The sequence below is a fragment of the Gymnoscopelus microlampas genome (genome assembly GCF_963454915.1).
Source record: "Gymnoscopelus microlampas genome assembly, chromosome: 3".
Taxonomy (NCBI): Eukaryota; Metazoa; Chordata; class Actinopteri; order Myctophiformes; family Myctophidae; genus Gymnoscopelus; species Gymnoscopelus microlampas.
Window position 1 is genome coordinate 10267323 of NC_139940.1, and position 11688 is coordinate 10279010.

Below are 11688 nucleotides of genomic sequence, written 5' to 3' on the forward strand. Positions count from 1 at the left end.
TTGAGTATTTCTGGGAGAAGGCCCACGGGAGGCGAGGCTACAAACCGCTTCCGCCTCCTCAGCCAATCCCCAATGTCCCCCACACACACAGGCAGTCTCTGGACACGCCCACTGTGGTCCCAGTGATAAGCGCCCGCAGCCCATCTCTAGCCAGCGAGTACTACATCAGGCTGGAGGAGCACACGCCGCAGGACAAGTCGCCCACTCTTACAGGGAAAGCCCTGCCCTCTTTCCGCTCGGACTCCATGTGCCCCGGGGACTTGGAGCTGGTGGAGATCCGCAGCGGCATGCTGGGTAAAGAGCGTGTTCCGTATTCTCCTGACAATACGTTTGGTGGCTCCAGAGGGGGTAGGAACATCCAGACGGTGCGCTCCAGCGAGATCCAGCTGCAGGTACCCAACATGGGGGTGGCAGAGTTCAGAGACACATCCAGCAGGGTCACTGACTTCTCTGTGGTCGACCTAGGTGATGATGAGGAAGAGGAGAGCAAAAAGAATGGTGAGGCAGACACAGCGTCTAGTTCCAACCAGGCCCCCGTACTCCCCCCCAAGCCCCGCTCTATGTCCCTGTCCTCGGCCAACCACCTTCACTCGCGTCCCCTCCCCGCTCCTCCACTTGGCTACCAGAGAGTGCTGCCTCACTACACCATCGGAGGGAAAGTGGAGACGGACCTCCATCACATGGGCACCTGCCCTCCGTCCACCCTTGACCACTTGGGGTTGCACCGGTCCCGCCAGACTCTACCCCCTTCGCCGTCCCTCTCCCCATCCCTGCCCCCGTCCAGCCACCCTATCTACCCCCCGCCTCAAATGTGTCCCCCTCCTCTCCCACCCCACTGCAAGCCTCAGCGAGGTTACCCCAGCTACAACTCAGCAGACACATATTCCAGATACAGTAAGATGATACAAACTCAAAGAGACCCACTATCCTGTGACTACGTTGACAGAGAGGTCGGTGTGAGACACACATCGTCGTCGCACGGCTCAAAGGAGAACTCTTACTCCCACAAGAAAGACTTTGAATCTCCCGTGCGGCGACAGAACCCCTTACGTCCCATATACCGTAATTTGCCCCGCCCTCAATCTAATACCCACCAGAATGAGATGCACTCTTCATCCTCGAGTCCCACATACTCTGATGAGGATGACTCCCCCTTCACGTCCCCAGACAAATCCGGGGGAGGCAGCACCGTCACCCACTCCAGCCTGTCGGAAGATGCAGACCCTGCATCTGAGCTATTCTCCAGAGGGATGAGGAGGACTCAGTCGCGCCTCGCCACCATCCTGCCCGCCATTTGGAGGGAGGACGCGGAAATGGAGGCTGCCGAACGCGTGGCTGCGGCCAAGAAATCCCCCATGCACTTGTTCCTGACAGAGATATCCAGCGTGTCAGAGTCTAGCGAGTCCAAGTCAGAAGGAGGAGGGACGTCCTCGTGGGAGGGAGGAGAAAGGGAGGAGAAAAGAGACAGAGAGCGGTCAGGCAACTTTCTCCTGCCCAACAGAGGGATGCGGAGATCCCGGTCTCTGGTCACAGAGCTTGGCTCTGCAGGAAGGTCGTGGGGGATGGGGGAGAGATACAGCACCAGGAGCACAGGTGAGGACAACACAGGCACCAAAGGCTCTTTCCAGAGGGACCTTTTCCTCACTGAGATCGACACCGGAAGGATGGATTCAGAGGGAGAACCGGAGAGAGATTCAGTGAAATACCTCCACCCGGCCGGATCAAGGTTACGGCCCTACACGTGTGCTCCTGGCCTTCCCTCCTACACCGAGGCGGAGGAGGCCTACTCAAAGGGCATACGTAGGTCCCGCTCCCTCCTGTCCGAACTCCCCATGGGGAGGCAGGAGTCTGAACACCTGGAGGCGGAGAAGGTGCCACGGAGAACAGAGATGACCAGGGAGGAGTTCCTGAAGGAGATCCAATCAGCTGAGACCTTCCTGACAGAAATCATATCCAGACAGAAAGCTGCCAGCGCCAAGACCGAGGAGGTGCAGTCGTCTGCCCACTCCCCCGCCCCCATGTCACCTGAGTATGAGTCCATTTGCATAGACCCCGAATCCTCCCAGACCATCAGCTTCCAGTCAGAGAGCTCCATAAGAGCATCAAACAAGGGCAAGGATGACATACAAACGGAGGCCATCTATGCCCAAGTAACCAAGCGGGCCAAAAAGAGTGAGATAAAGGTCACCATAAGACCAGAGATCCCCGTCCTTCACATAGGATCAAACACACAAGAGGTCAAACAGGATGTCCAAGGAAACAACCATCCCTTGATGGCTGAAGTCACTCCCGACACTGAGCCGCACTCAGACTCCCAGTGCCAATCTGGGGAGTTTGTGCTGTCGGAGATTATGCCCCAAAACGGTCTTCTGTTCAAGCAAGCTGTCACATGCGAGAAAGAGGGAGAGCATGAGGAAGAGGAGTGCTTAGATGGTCCAGCGTTACCTGCCAGAGGAGGACAGGAGGGAGGAGACACAGAGGTTTCAGCACAGTCTCTTATTGAGTCTACAGACTCTGTGGAGGAACCCAGCACTGTGCTACTGCTTGAGGACAAATCACGTCATGTCACAGATGATACAGAAGACAGTGGTGAAAAGACCGCTGTGACAGGGAATGGTGAAATGGTAAAAGATGAACAGCATATTAGCAGCTCTACCGGGGCAAGAGCTCAAACGTCGGGGGAGTTCGATGCCAGTTTACACCAGGATGCACCCACAACACAACCTGAAACCCACATAGAAGGTCACTCGGATTGCTCAAGAATTTTCCCAATTCAAAATAACACTGAAAACTGTGTGGAGGTGGAGGGGGAGGCTAGGCAGGTTTGTCATGCTTCCAAAAGAGCATCCACCCCTGCCGTCACCCCAACCACCCCTGACTGGGACCCCTCCTCCGACCTTATCACGCCCGACTCCGTCCTGTCACCTATGACCTCCAGCTCAGCCGACTGCCTTACGCCGAGCGACTCGTGGACGGGGAGTGGAGGCGGAGTGGGGAGTGGAGGGTTTAGGGCGCTGGGAAACGAGACACCCCACCGAGACTCCGCTTACTTCTCCGACAGTGACTGGGAGGGTGAGGGGCTGAACCGGAGGGGCAGCGATGGAGTCTCTGGCTCCAGGCCTGGCAGCGGGCGAGGAGGAGACAGGGGGACACTGACTGGCATAGAGGAAAAGACTGAAGCAGAGGAGGAGGTGGAGACAGGACAGAAGAGCCCTTTGAAAGACAGCACAAAGGTTTCAGATAGCAAGGCTGAACCAGACAAGAGGGTGACCATTGAGACACTGGAAGAAAACAGCATTCCATATCAGCATGCCACTGTAAATTATATCTCCCTTGTTAGTAATGACAAAGACATTTTGAGCAAAGGGCTAGAGCCTGCACAGAGAGAAGATTCTGGCATTTTCCAGAATGATAGCGGGCAGGCAGATGGGAAGGGACCAGTCAAGCCAGGGCTTCTGTCTCATGAGTCCCAGGCCAAGGACGGTGTTGACATCATCACCAAGTTGTACTCAGATCCAGAGGATGAGCCCCTCAAAGGCCTCCCATACAACGAAGGCTCCCAGGTAGACAACCATTACACAGACGCCGTCATCTCTCACATGCAGATAACAGACTTGAAGCTACATTCCAAGAGCATCACTGACAGTCTGATTGATTCTGTGTCTGTCAGTGAGTCAAAGGAGTGCATATTGAGACTCGACAGCAAAGAATGCATAGTAGACACACAGGCGGATAATCTCTCAGATCTCCCTGCTCTCAATGCCCCCTGCAGCGAGACTGATGGTGGGGAAGTGGTGACACTCTCCCACTTTGATAACAGTGAATCCAGATTGTCTAGGTTCTACACCATTCAAACCACTGATGAAAACCTCAGCGATGGACCCCCGGCATTACTGGATCCCGACAGCGGGAAGTGTGCGGACGATAAAGCAAGCAGCGTGACGTGTTCTTTTTGGGCAGAGGAGGAGGTTGTCGGATGGTCAGATAGACAGATAGAAGGAGCCAGACCAGGCTCAGAGCTTCAGCAGACAGATGCCAATGAGCTGGGCTTGAGGAACCTGCGCTACCCAGAAGACGGTGAAGACAACAAGGTTGGAGCCAAGATGGAGCCAGAGAAACAGCTGGCAGCCGGGGAACTGAGTAACGCCATGAGAGAGAAGTCACCTCAAAGAGAAACGCTGAGGACAGAGACGACGGAGAAGGACTCTGTCAGCAGTAGGGAAGAGAGGCCACCTGAGGGTCTGGAGCTTAAAACTAAAGATCTGTGGAATGCTCTTGAGGAGGAGGAGGAGGGGGAAGAGGAGGAAAGGAGAGGAGGCTGTGGAGGAGGAGTGGTGAAAGGAGAGTTTGATTGCCATCGCTTCAAGCAAGGGGACTTGCATTTGTGGCCCGCCGAAAACGACCAGTGGGCCTCTCCGGAGAACAGGAACCGAGATGCTGAACTAGGTTCCGAACTCTTCTCAGGGTTCAATACCAAGGCCTGGGAGGTGGGAGAGAGGCTTGTTGTGGGACGTGAGTTCTGGGAAACTGAGGAAAATGATGAAATGGCAGGGAGTGAACCTCACCCGGCTGTCCAAGGGGGCTGTGAGGAAACCAGTAATGACGAGACCCAGGGGCAAGTTGGCCAGCTCGGAGTCGAAGCGAAGTGGGATTCCGGCGACTCTGATATCCTACAAGCTGTCCCACCCCCGGAGATACAGCAAGAGGAAAATATTGAGAATCTAGAAGAGGTTGATGAACAAGACAGTGGTCTGACAGGTCGAGTCTCAGAGATTGAAGTCGAGAATGTAGAAATCCCGGATCGAGAGAGCTCAGATCCTGGGAAGAAGCAAATGAAACCACACACAGAGCTGATCAGGAGCAGTGAGGCCCAGCTCCACTCTACAGAGGAGGAGGAGGAGAATCAGAACTTTAATAGGTGGCCGCAGAACCACCAAGAACATTCATCAGTTGAAAATGTAAAAGAAAAGGGCTCAAATTTAGAGATTTATTTTACACACCCGTTAGAGAATATAAGCTCAAATAGATCTACTAGCATCCCTGAAGCTGCTCAAGTAGACCTTTTAAGTTTGGAGGATTTTGCACCGTTAATGGACTCAGGAATTATAACGAGTCCACAACTTGTGGGGCAAGAGATCCAGGAAGGTGTGAGTGTTATGAATGTAAGGGAGGATTACAGGGACCTTTCTCCTTCAACAGACGCCCTATCTCGCCCAGGCGACAGTGGATTGTCAATAAAGGGAACAGATCAGTGTTATGCACAGTTAGACAACTTTAGCTCTGTAGACTTCCCCAGTCCTCCACCCAGCATAGACCTTGATGTCCAAGATGACAAGATGGAGAGTTTTGATGACTCTTTTCCTAGTCCTCCGCCATCTGTCGTAGAAGAGGAGTTTATTAGCCACATGAATTTGGAAGACTTTATTGCTAGTGCAGAGGCACAGCCATATATTTCCCACACTTCTGACACAGACCCCTCAGAGCTTCCTCCACCTGCCATGACCCAAAGCCGAGGGATCTCAGCCAACCTCAGCGTTTCTCCTGTGCATATAACGTTGGAACGCGAGATCGACCTTGTGCACCACCTAGCGAGTCACGATGACCAAAATAACCTGTCACACAAAACGCCCCTGACCACCCCGCCTCTAATCCGACGTTCCCACGACTCCCTCCCAGAACTGTTGATCTCGGAGTGGAAGGATCTGGACGAAGAGCCCCTGGAGGATTTCGAGAAGCTCGAGAAGCTGTGCTGCATATCCGGGGACGGGGAGGATGACCTCTTCCTGGAGAACCTGGAGCTCCTGGAGTCTCTGAAGAGGACACCTGAGCTGAAGCCAAGAGGTGCAGGAGATGGCGACAGGGTCGAGGAGGCGACCTGCGGCTCTCCTTGTCCCGAAGGCAGGAGGGTGGACCTGAAGGAGGACATTGACGGCAGCTCTGAGAAGGAGACAAAGTCCACTTCATACATGATCCCGGATTACCAGGACACGCTGTCACCTCAAGAGGAGAAGTGTGACACACAGAGCCCAGGATGTGATCAGGGGTCTCTGTCGAAGATGACTACTAAAAATGGACTAATGATGCAGGTAAGAGTGTCTTGGCTTCAGATTAAATCAGTCTATAGAGTCATAATTATTCAGTTATATCGTCGCTGTCGGGTGGAAACCTTGTGAAACCATTCGTTTTCAGGAAATTGAAAAAATGAATGGATCCAATGTAGTTATTATTTAGTCTCAAATGTATTGGTTACATATGAAACCCACAGACAGACTTAACCACTTCCAACCTGGTGTCCCTATTTTGGACATAGGTGATTATTTTCCAAATGCTCCCAAATTTCCACATATCCAAAACGTTATTCAGAAATAACCAAAATAGCTGATCTACAAGCTCCACATGAGATGCGTTGTGAGCTTGTAGATAGGTTATTCTCACTACATTTGCATGACACTTTCTTACAACAAAGTTGTATGACAAAATAGGGCCTTTATTTAAAAAAAAAGAAAAACAACAGCGATGATATATACCGACATATCTTGGTCTTTGTCTTAAGTTGATTAATTATAAGCCCTGTGAATGTGAGATGTGTACTCCTTATGTGACCTACAGTAAATGATTTTTAACAATACATTTTCTCTTTTATTCTTCTCTTTCTTTAGGTGTGTGAGGAAAGGTTGCAGTTCTCCCTCAGTGAGAATGTTCAGACCAATGCATTGTGGGGAACGACAGTCAAAGACACTGTGACTCTGAGGCCCTGGGGCGACCAGCCCACAGACACCAGTGAAGAGCCAGTCAGTGTGAAAGACAAAAGTGACGATGAGAGGTATGAAATCTGACGTTTATGTTATTTTAGTCATTTAACTGACGGCTTTATATCTAGCGACTGACGAGTGCTCGTATAAAACAAGCTTCATTAACCACTTTCAACCAGCCGCCCCTATTTTGGGCATGTTATTATAAGCAAAGTTTATTATATTATTAAATTCCTTTTTTGAAAATGTACAAAAATACATAAATTAGCAGATCACGGCTCACAGTGCACTGCGTTTAACCTTCCAAAAAAGTCAGTCAAATAGACAACCCAATATGCTGATGATGAATGTTTTTGCCACATTTATGCCAGCTGGAAAATTTAAGTCAGCCTTAGATGGCAGATATCATACAGTGTGTGGTCACAAGTAGGCCTACCAAGACAAGAAGCGGAGTGATAGAAAGAAATTTAGTTTGAACTAGTAAACAAAATGTTCGTGTCACTATCCGTTTAACTGAAGATTTTAATTGACTCATATAAATGATATAAACAATTAAAATATTCTGTATAACTGATGAACTCATACAAGACAATAGAATTGTTACACGCTTGTTCTGTTTTTCAAAGTGACCATCAGCAGTTTTCAGACTGGATTTAACACATTCATCGTCCGAAAAAGCCCATCCCTAGTTTGAACATTGGTAGTCAAATGAACATTCCTGTTTACATTTGTGTAGTGGTCAACCATTTGTCCTTTTTGCCCAGTAGCCAAGAGGAACGTGAACCTGCCTCCGGTCCCTGGCCTGGCAGTGACCGTGGGGACACTGCTCCTGAACCGCCCACTGTGACTGAGCAGCCAGAGGCTCCAATCCCTCAACCCCCTGGAAACCTGGCCATGAAAGGTACCTAAGTGTTAGTTGGTACATAACATTGTTACCCTGCCCGCACTATTGGCAGTTTTTGTGTTGTTGCTGCCATCACCTTGGCTTTTTGCCATGCATTTCTATGGTAAACATGCTGCAGTGCTCCCCTTCCCAGCACTGCGCTCAGTGGTGTAAAGTAACTAAGTACATTTTCTCAAGTACTGTACTTTTTTTTTTTACAATTTTGAGGTATTTTTACTTTACTGTAATGTGATAATAATGAATTTGATGTATTATACAGACAGTGAAAAATGATTTAAACAGATGAAAAAGTAAAGAGAATTAAAAAATGTAGTTGATTCTACAATTTACAATTACAAACAACATCCAGCTGCTCACAGACTGGAGCCTGGCGTTGAGCTGTAAAGTTTATCATCCGTGTCTCCCACTCACAGCCAAACTAGCCCGTCTGTCTCTGGCGCTGCCGCCCCTCACTCTGACACTTCCCGTCGCCACCGGCGGCAAGGGAGGCTTCGGAGACGGGGGCATCGGGGGTCGGCTCAAAAGGAGGAGAGGCCTGTCGCCGGGCAGCGACGTCGACGAAGACGAGGAAGAGGAGCAGGAGGACGAGAGCTCGAGGAGGGTGATCGTGGTGACAGAAACGGACGTGGACAAGCGAGTGGGCCTGCGGAGTCTGCTGAAGTCCCCCAAGGAGCCGTTGGACAGGGAGAAAGACAGGGGGAGGAACGTGTCCTTTTTTGACGACGTCACGGTCTATCTGTTCGATCAGGTATTCCTCCCAAAATGTTCTCCTAAAACCGCTCAAATTATCAAATGTTACCCGTAACAAATGCGTACAAATATGTCCGAACAACTAGTCTTTAGTGTCTGATTATTCTGAATCTACACTCAGACTATAACTATAAATCAAGGGCCTATATATCTCTTCCTCTTGCTGGTGGGAGTAATCTGCAAACTGCAAGTTTTATGTCCTACCCGGGATTCGAACGCTGGTCCCCTGACCGAGTGCCCTAATTTTTGCTGTTGAGTTATAATGGAAAACCTGTTTGGGCAGCAGATACATTGCGTTTTTACCTCTCAATATCATGCCAGTATCATGTCAGTATCATCATGGTCAGTATCATGTCAAAATCATAGTCAGTATCATGTCAGTATCATGGTCAGTATCATGGTCAGTATCATGTCAAAATCATGGTCAGTATCATGTCAGTATCATGTCAGTATCATATAATTCTTGTTTTTCTCTTTTCGTGAAACAGGACACTCCTACCGTTGAGCTGAGCAGTTCAACTCCCACCAGCCCAGCTCCAGCCTCTGCCAAAATCAGCAAGTTTGACTCACATGGTACGTATGTTCATAAACACACCAGATATCAGCATTATGTCCCACTCACTGTAACAAAAACTGCAGAAAAATACATCTAGAGATAGTGCTAATAAAATATATTTTCATTAGATATTTTAAGTAGTTATTATTTAGTCATAAGCGCTTGTTAATACTTTTCATTGGTTAGACATTTATAAAACCCACATACACACTCACATTTTTACATTAACCACATGAACCCTATAATCCCTATTATGAGGGGAACATTAGCCAAAAATAGCAGATAATAGCAGCTCACAACGCCTCGCAGCTATTTTTGTCAAAGAGAGGGTAAAAAGAGCAGTTTACTTTGAGTGTTTAAGTGGTTAAAGGCATTGTAGGGAACATTAAGCCTAAATTTAAAATATATATATATATATATATATTTTGCATTTTTTCCCCTCTATCAGCCACTATATAATGATGCTGGGGTGTTTATATGCATTGAAACACAGTCCTCCTTCTGAAATCCGTATTTTCCCTAATGTTTATGTGTTCTATGTTTACTACCGGGACGTAAATTAACGCACGCATGTGCGCGTCCGTGCGCGTCCGTGTCCGTATGAACGTTTACTTTCGGTTTTAAAACGCTCTCAAACTTCGTTTTTGAGGCACAGAATTTAATTGTAAGATAGCGTGTGGATAGAATTTAGTTGTTTAACTTCATATATGTGGTCAATTTATCATGAAAGAGCCTATTTAAAAATAAAAATTCAGAGAACCAGCAGGGCGGGAATTTCCGCATATTGTATCCCAATAAAGCAACCTGTTTTCGGGCACCATGCCTACAAAAGAACCTCTCTATGGAGGTCCCTCCTGTGTCACCCCCTGGTGGTCGGGGAAAAGTACTGCTGGTGTGTATTTACCTCTGAACTCCCTAGTATCCCTTTAAAGGTCTGAAAATACACATTAACATGAAACATATTAATAGAAAAGATCAGCAAACCAAAAAAACATCAATTTACTCAGCACTGATGATGCTGTCAAACAAGTCTATGAAGCTATCTATAAAAAGTTTAATCTGCAACACAATTTTATACGATATAGTATGTAGTCGGGGTCCCTTCTTCATCTCTCTCTCAGCCAAGGGGTTCCTAGCCTGAAAAACGACAGCTCCCATCAAGTGGTGACAGATACAGTATCACCTCCCACTGGAACCAAGAAGAAGCCTCATTTCACCCATCCACTTATCCAACTATATACAGACAGAATTAATCTGCTATAATTATCCTGCCCCTCCCTCACACTGTGACACGTACAAACGAGTGGGGACACAAATCCTGTCCTCAACAATGCAAAGCCTAAGCTCTGTTTGTATGTATTAATTTGGTCTCCAGAAGCTTTCCAGTCTCTCTCTCTCACACGCACTGGTCGCTTCATGTCACAGAATAATGAGAGTTTTAGTCTCGAGATTTCCCTCTGGGCTTTTTTAAATGTTATTATTATTTTTACATTTACAGATATGCACCAACACCAAAATTAGGCTCTTTCATGATCTGCTAGCCTTCAGAGCTCATCGTTCCAAAGGCTGAAAGGAGATGAGATGTTCCTTTATGTTATTTTTAGCTGTCTTCACTTGCTCTAGACTAGCGACTGTTTTGTACTGTGACATAGATGGATAGCAGATGAATTGACAGTGGTTCAGTTAGATTTAGTTTAGCACTCATTTCCTTCTGCCAGTCTAAAAAAAAGCACGATTTATACTTCGTCATAAGACGAAGGAAAATAGCAGAACTATTTTAGCCATGCAAAAAACAACTAGGCATAAAGATCTGTGTATTGTGTATTTACCACCCCTCCAACATGGTGGCTGTGTGGGAGTTGATTGTAGTTTGACTGTGAAACTTAAAACCAGCTCCTGTGGGGGCACCTTGTTGACTCAGCCTGTAAGCTCTAATCTGAAAAATGTGTTGTTTTTGCAGAAGCATAAACGAGGCTTTGCTTCTGACAGGCACAACACAAGCTGTGATGATCTGACGTCCAGATTGTGATTTGAAAGTGTTATCGGCATACTCTCTAGTCTATACCCTCTCTCCATTCTCTTGTGCAATACCTTGTAAATACCTTTAAGTATATATATGTAGAATAAAACCAACTCCTCCTGTATCTACATCAGGGGTGAACACCAAGGGCAAAGATTCCAGGAGAAAAGATGACCTGCCGATCAAAGCCAGGTCACCGGTGGGAGCCAGGCCACCGGTAGGAGGAGCCAGGTCATCGGTGGGAGCCAGGTCACCGGTAGGAGCAAAGTCACTGGTAGGAGCCAAGTCACCGGTGGGGGCCAACCCTGTGACATCATCGCGCTTCACCGTCAGCCCTGCCGATGACCCCCACCTGGTGTGATGGTGCCGCCGCCGCGCTGCGTCATGGGAACCTTTTAGAGCCGCACCCTCTGAGATTGGTCAGTGAACGGCACCAGCCACTCTCTCAGAGGCTATTTTTTTATTGAATAGGCAAGACGATTGGGAAAGGAAAGACTCCCGTTCTAGAAGCTGGGCACATTCCAGGTTTTACCAGCGACAGGAAATTTTGTATGTCAAGGGTTTGCCGAGCTCCTCCGTGCCACTTGTTTTAGGAAAGTTTATTCAGAGCCTCGGGCTTGGCAAAAGTCTTCTGTGGAGGAAGTATGCAGTATATGCTAGGAGAGGAGGAGCCTGGAGCTTAGTAAAATCTGAAACAGATTTGACG

General features: G+C 48.2%; 1 protein-coding gene across 1 annotated transcript; it reads left to right on the top strand.

Moving 5' to 3' along the window:
• Positions 1-2927: 2927 nt before the first annotated feature.
• lmtk3 (lemur tyrosine kinase 3) lies at positions 2928-11358 on the top strand (the record flags this gene model as incomplete). The annotated part of the gene is made up of 6 exons (XM_084052190.1): positions 2928-6086; positions 6660-6823; positions 7517-7653; positions 8070-8404; positions 8895-8979; positions 11117-11358. The coding sequence occupies 6 exons, from the start codon at positions 2928-2930 to the stop codon at positions 11341-11343; spliced, it is 4107 nt and encodes a 1368-aa protein (XP_083908316.1). The 3' UTR covers positions 11344-11358.
• Between the last annotated feature and the right edge of the window lie 330 nt (positions 11359-11688).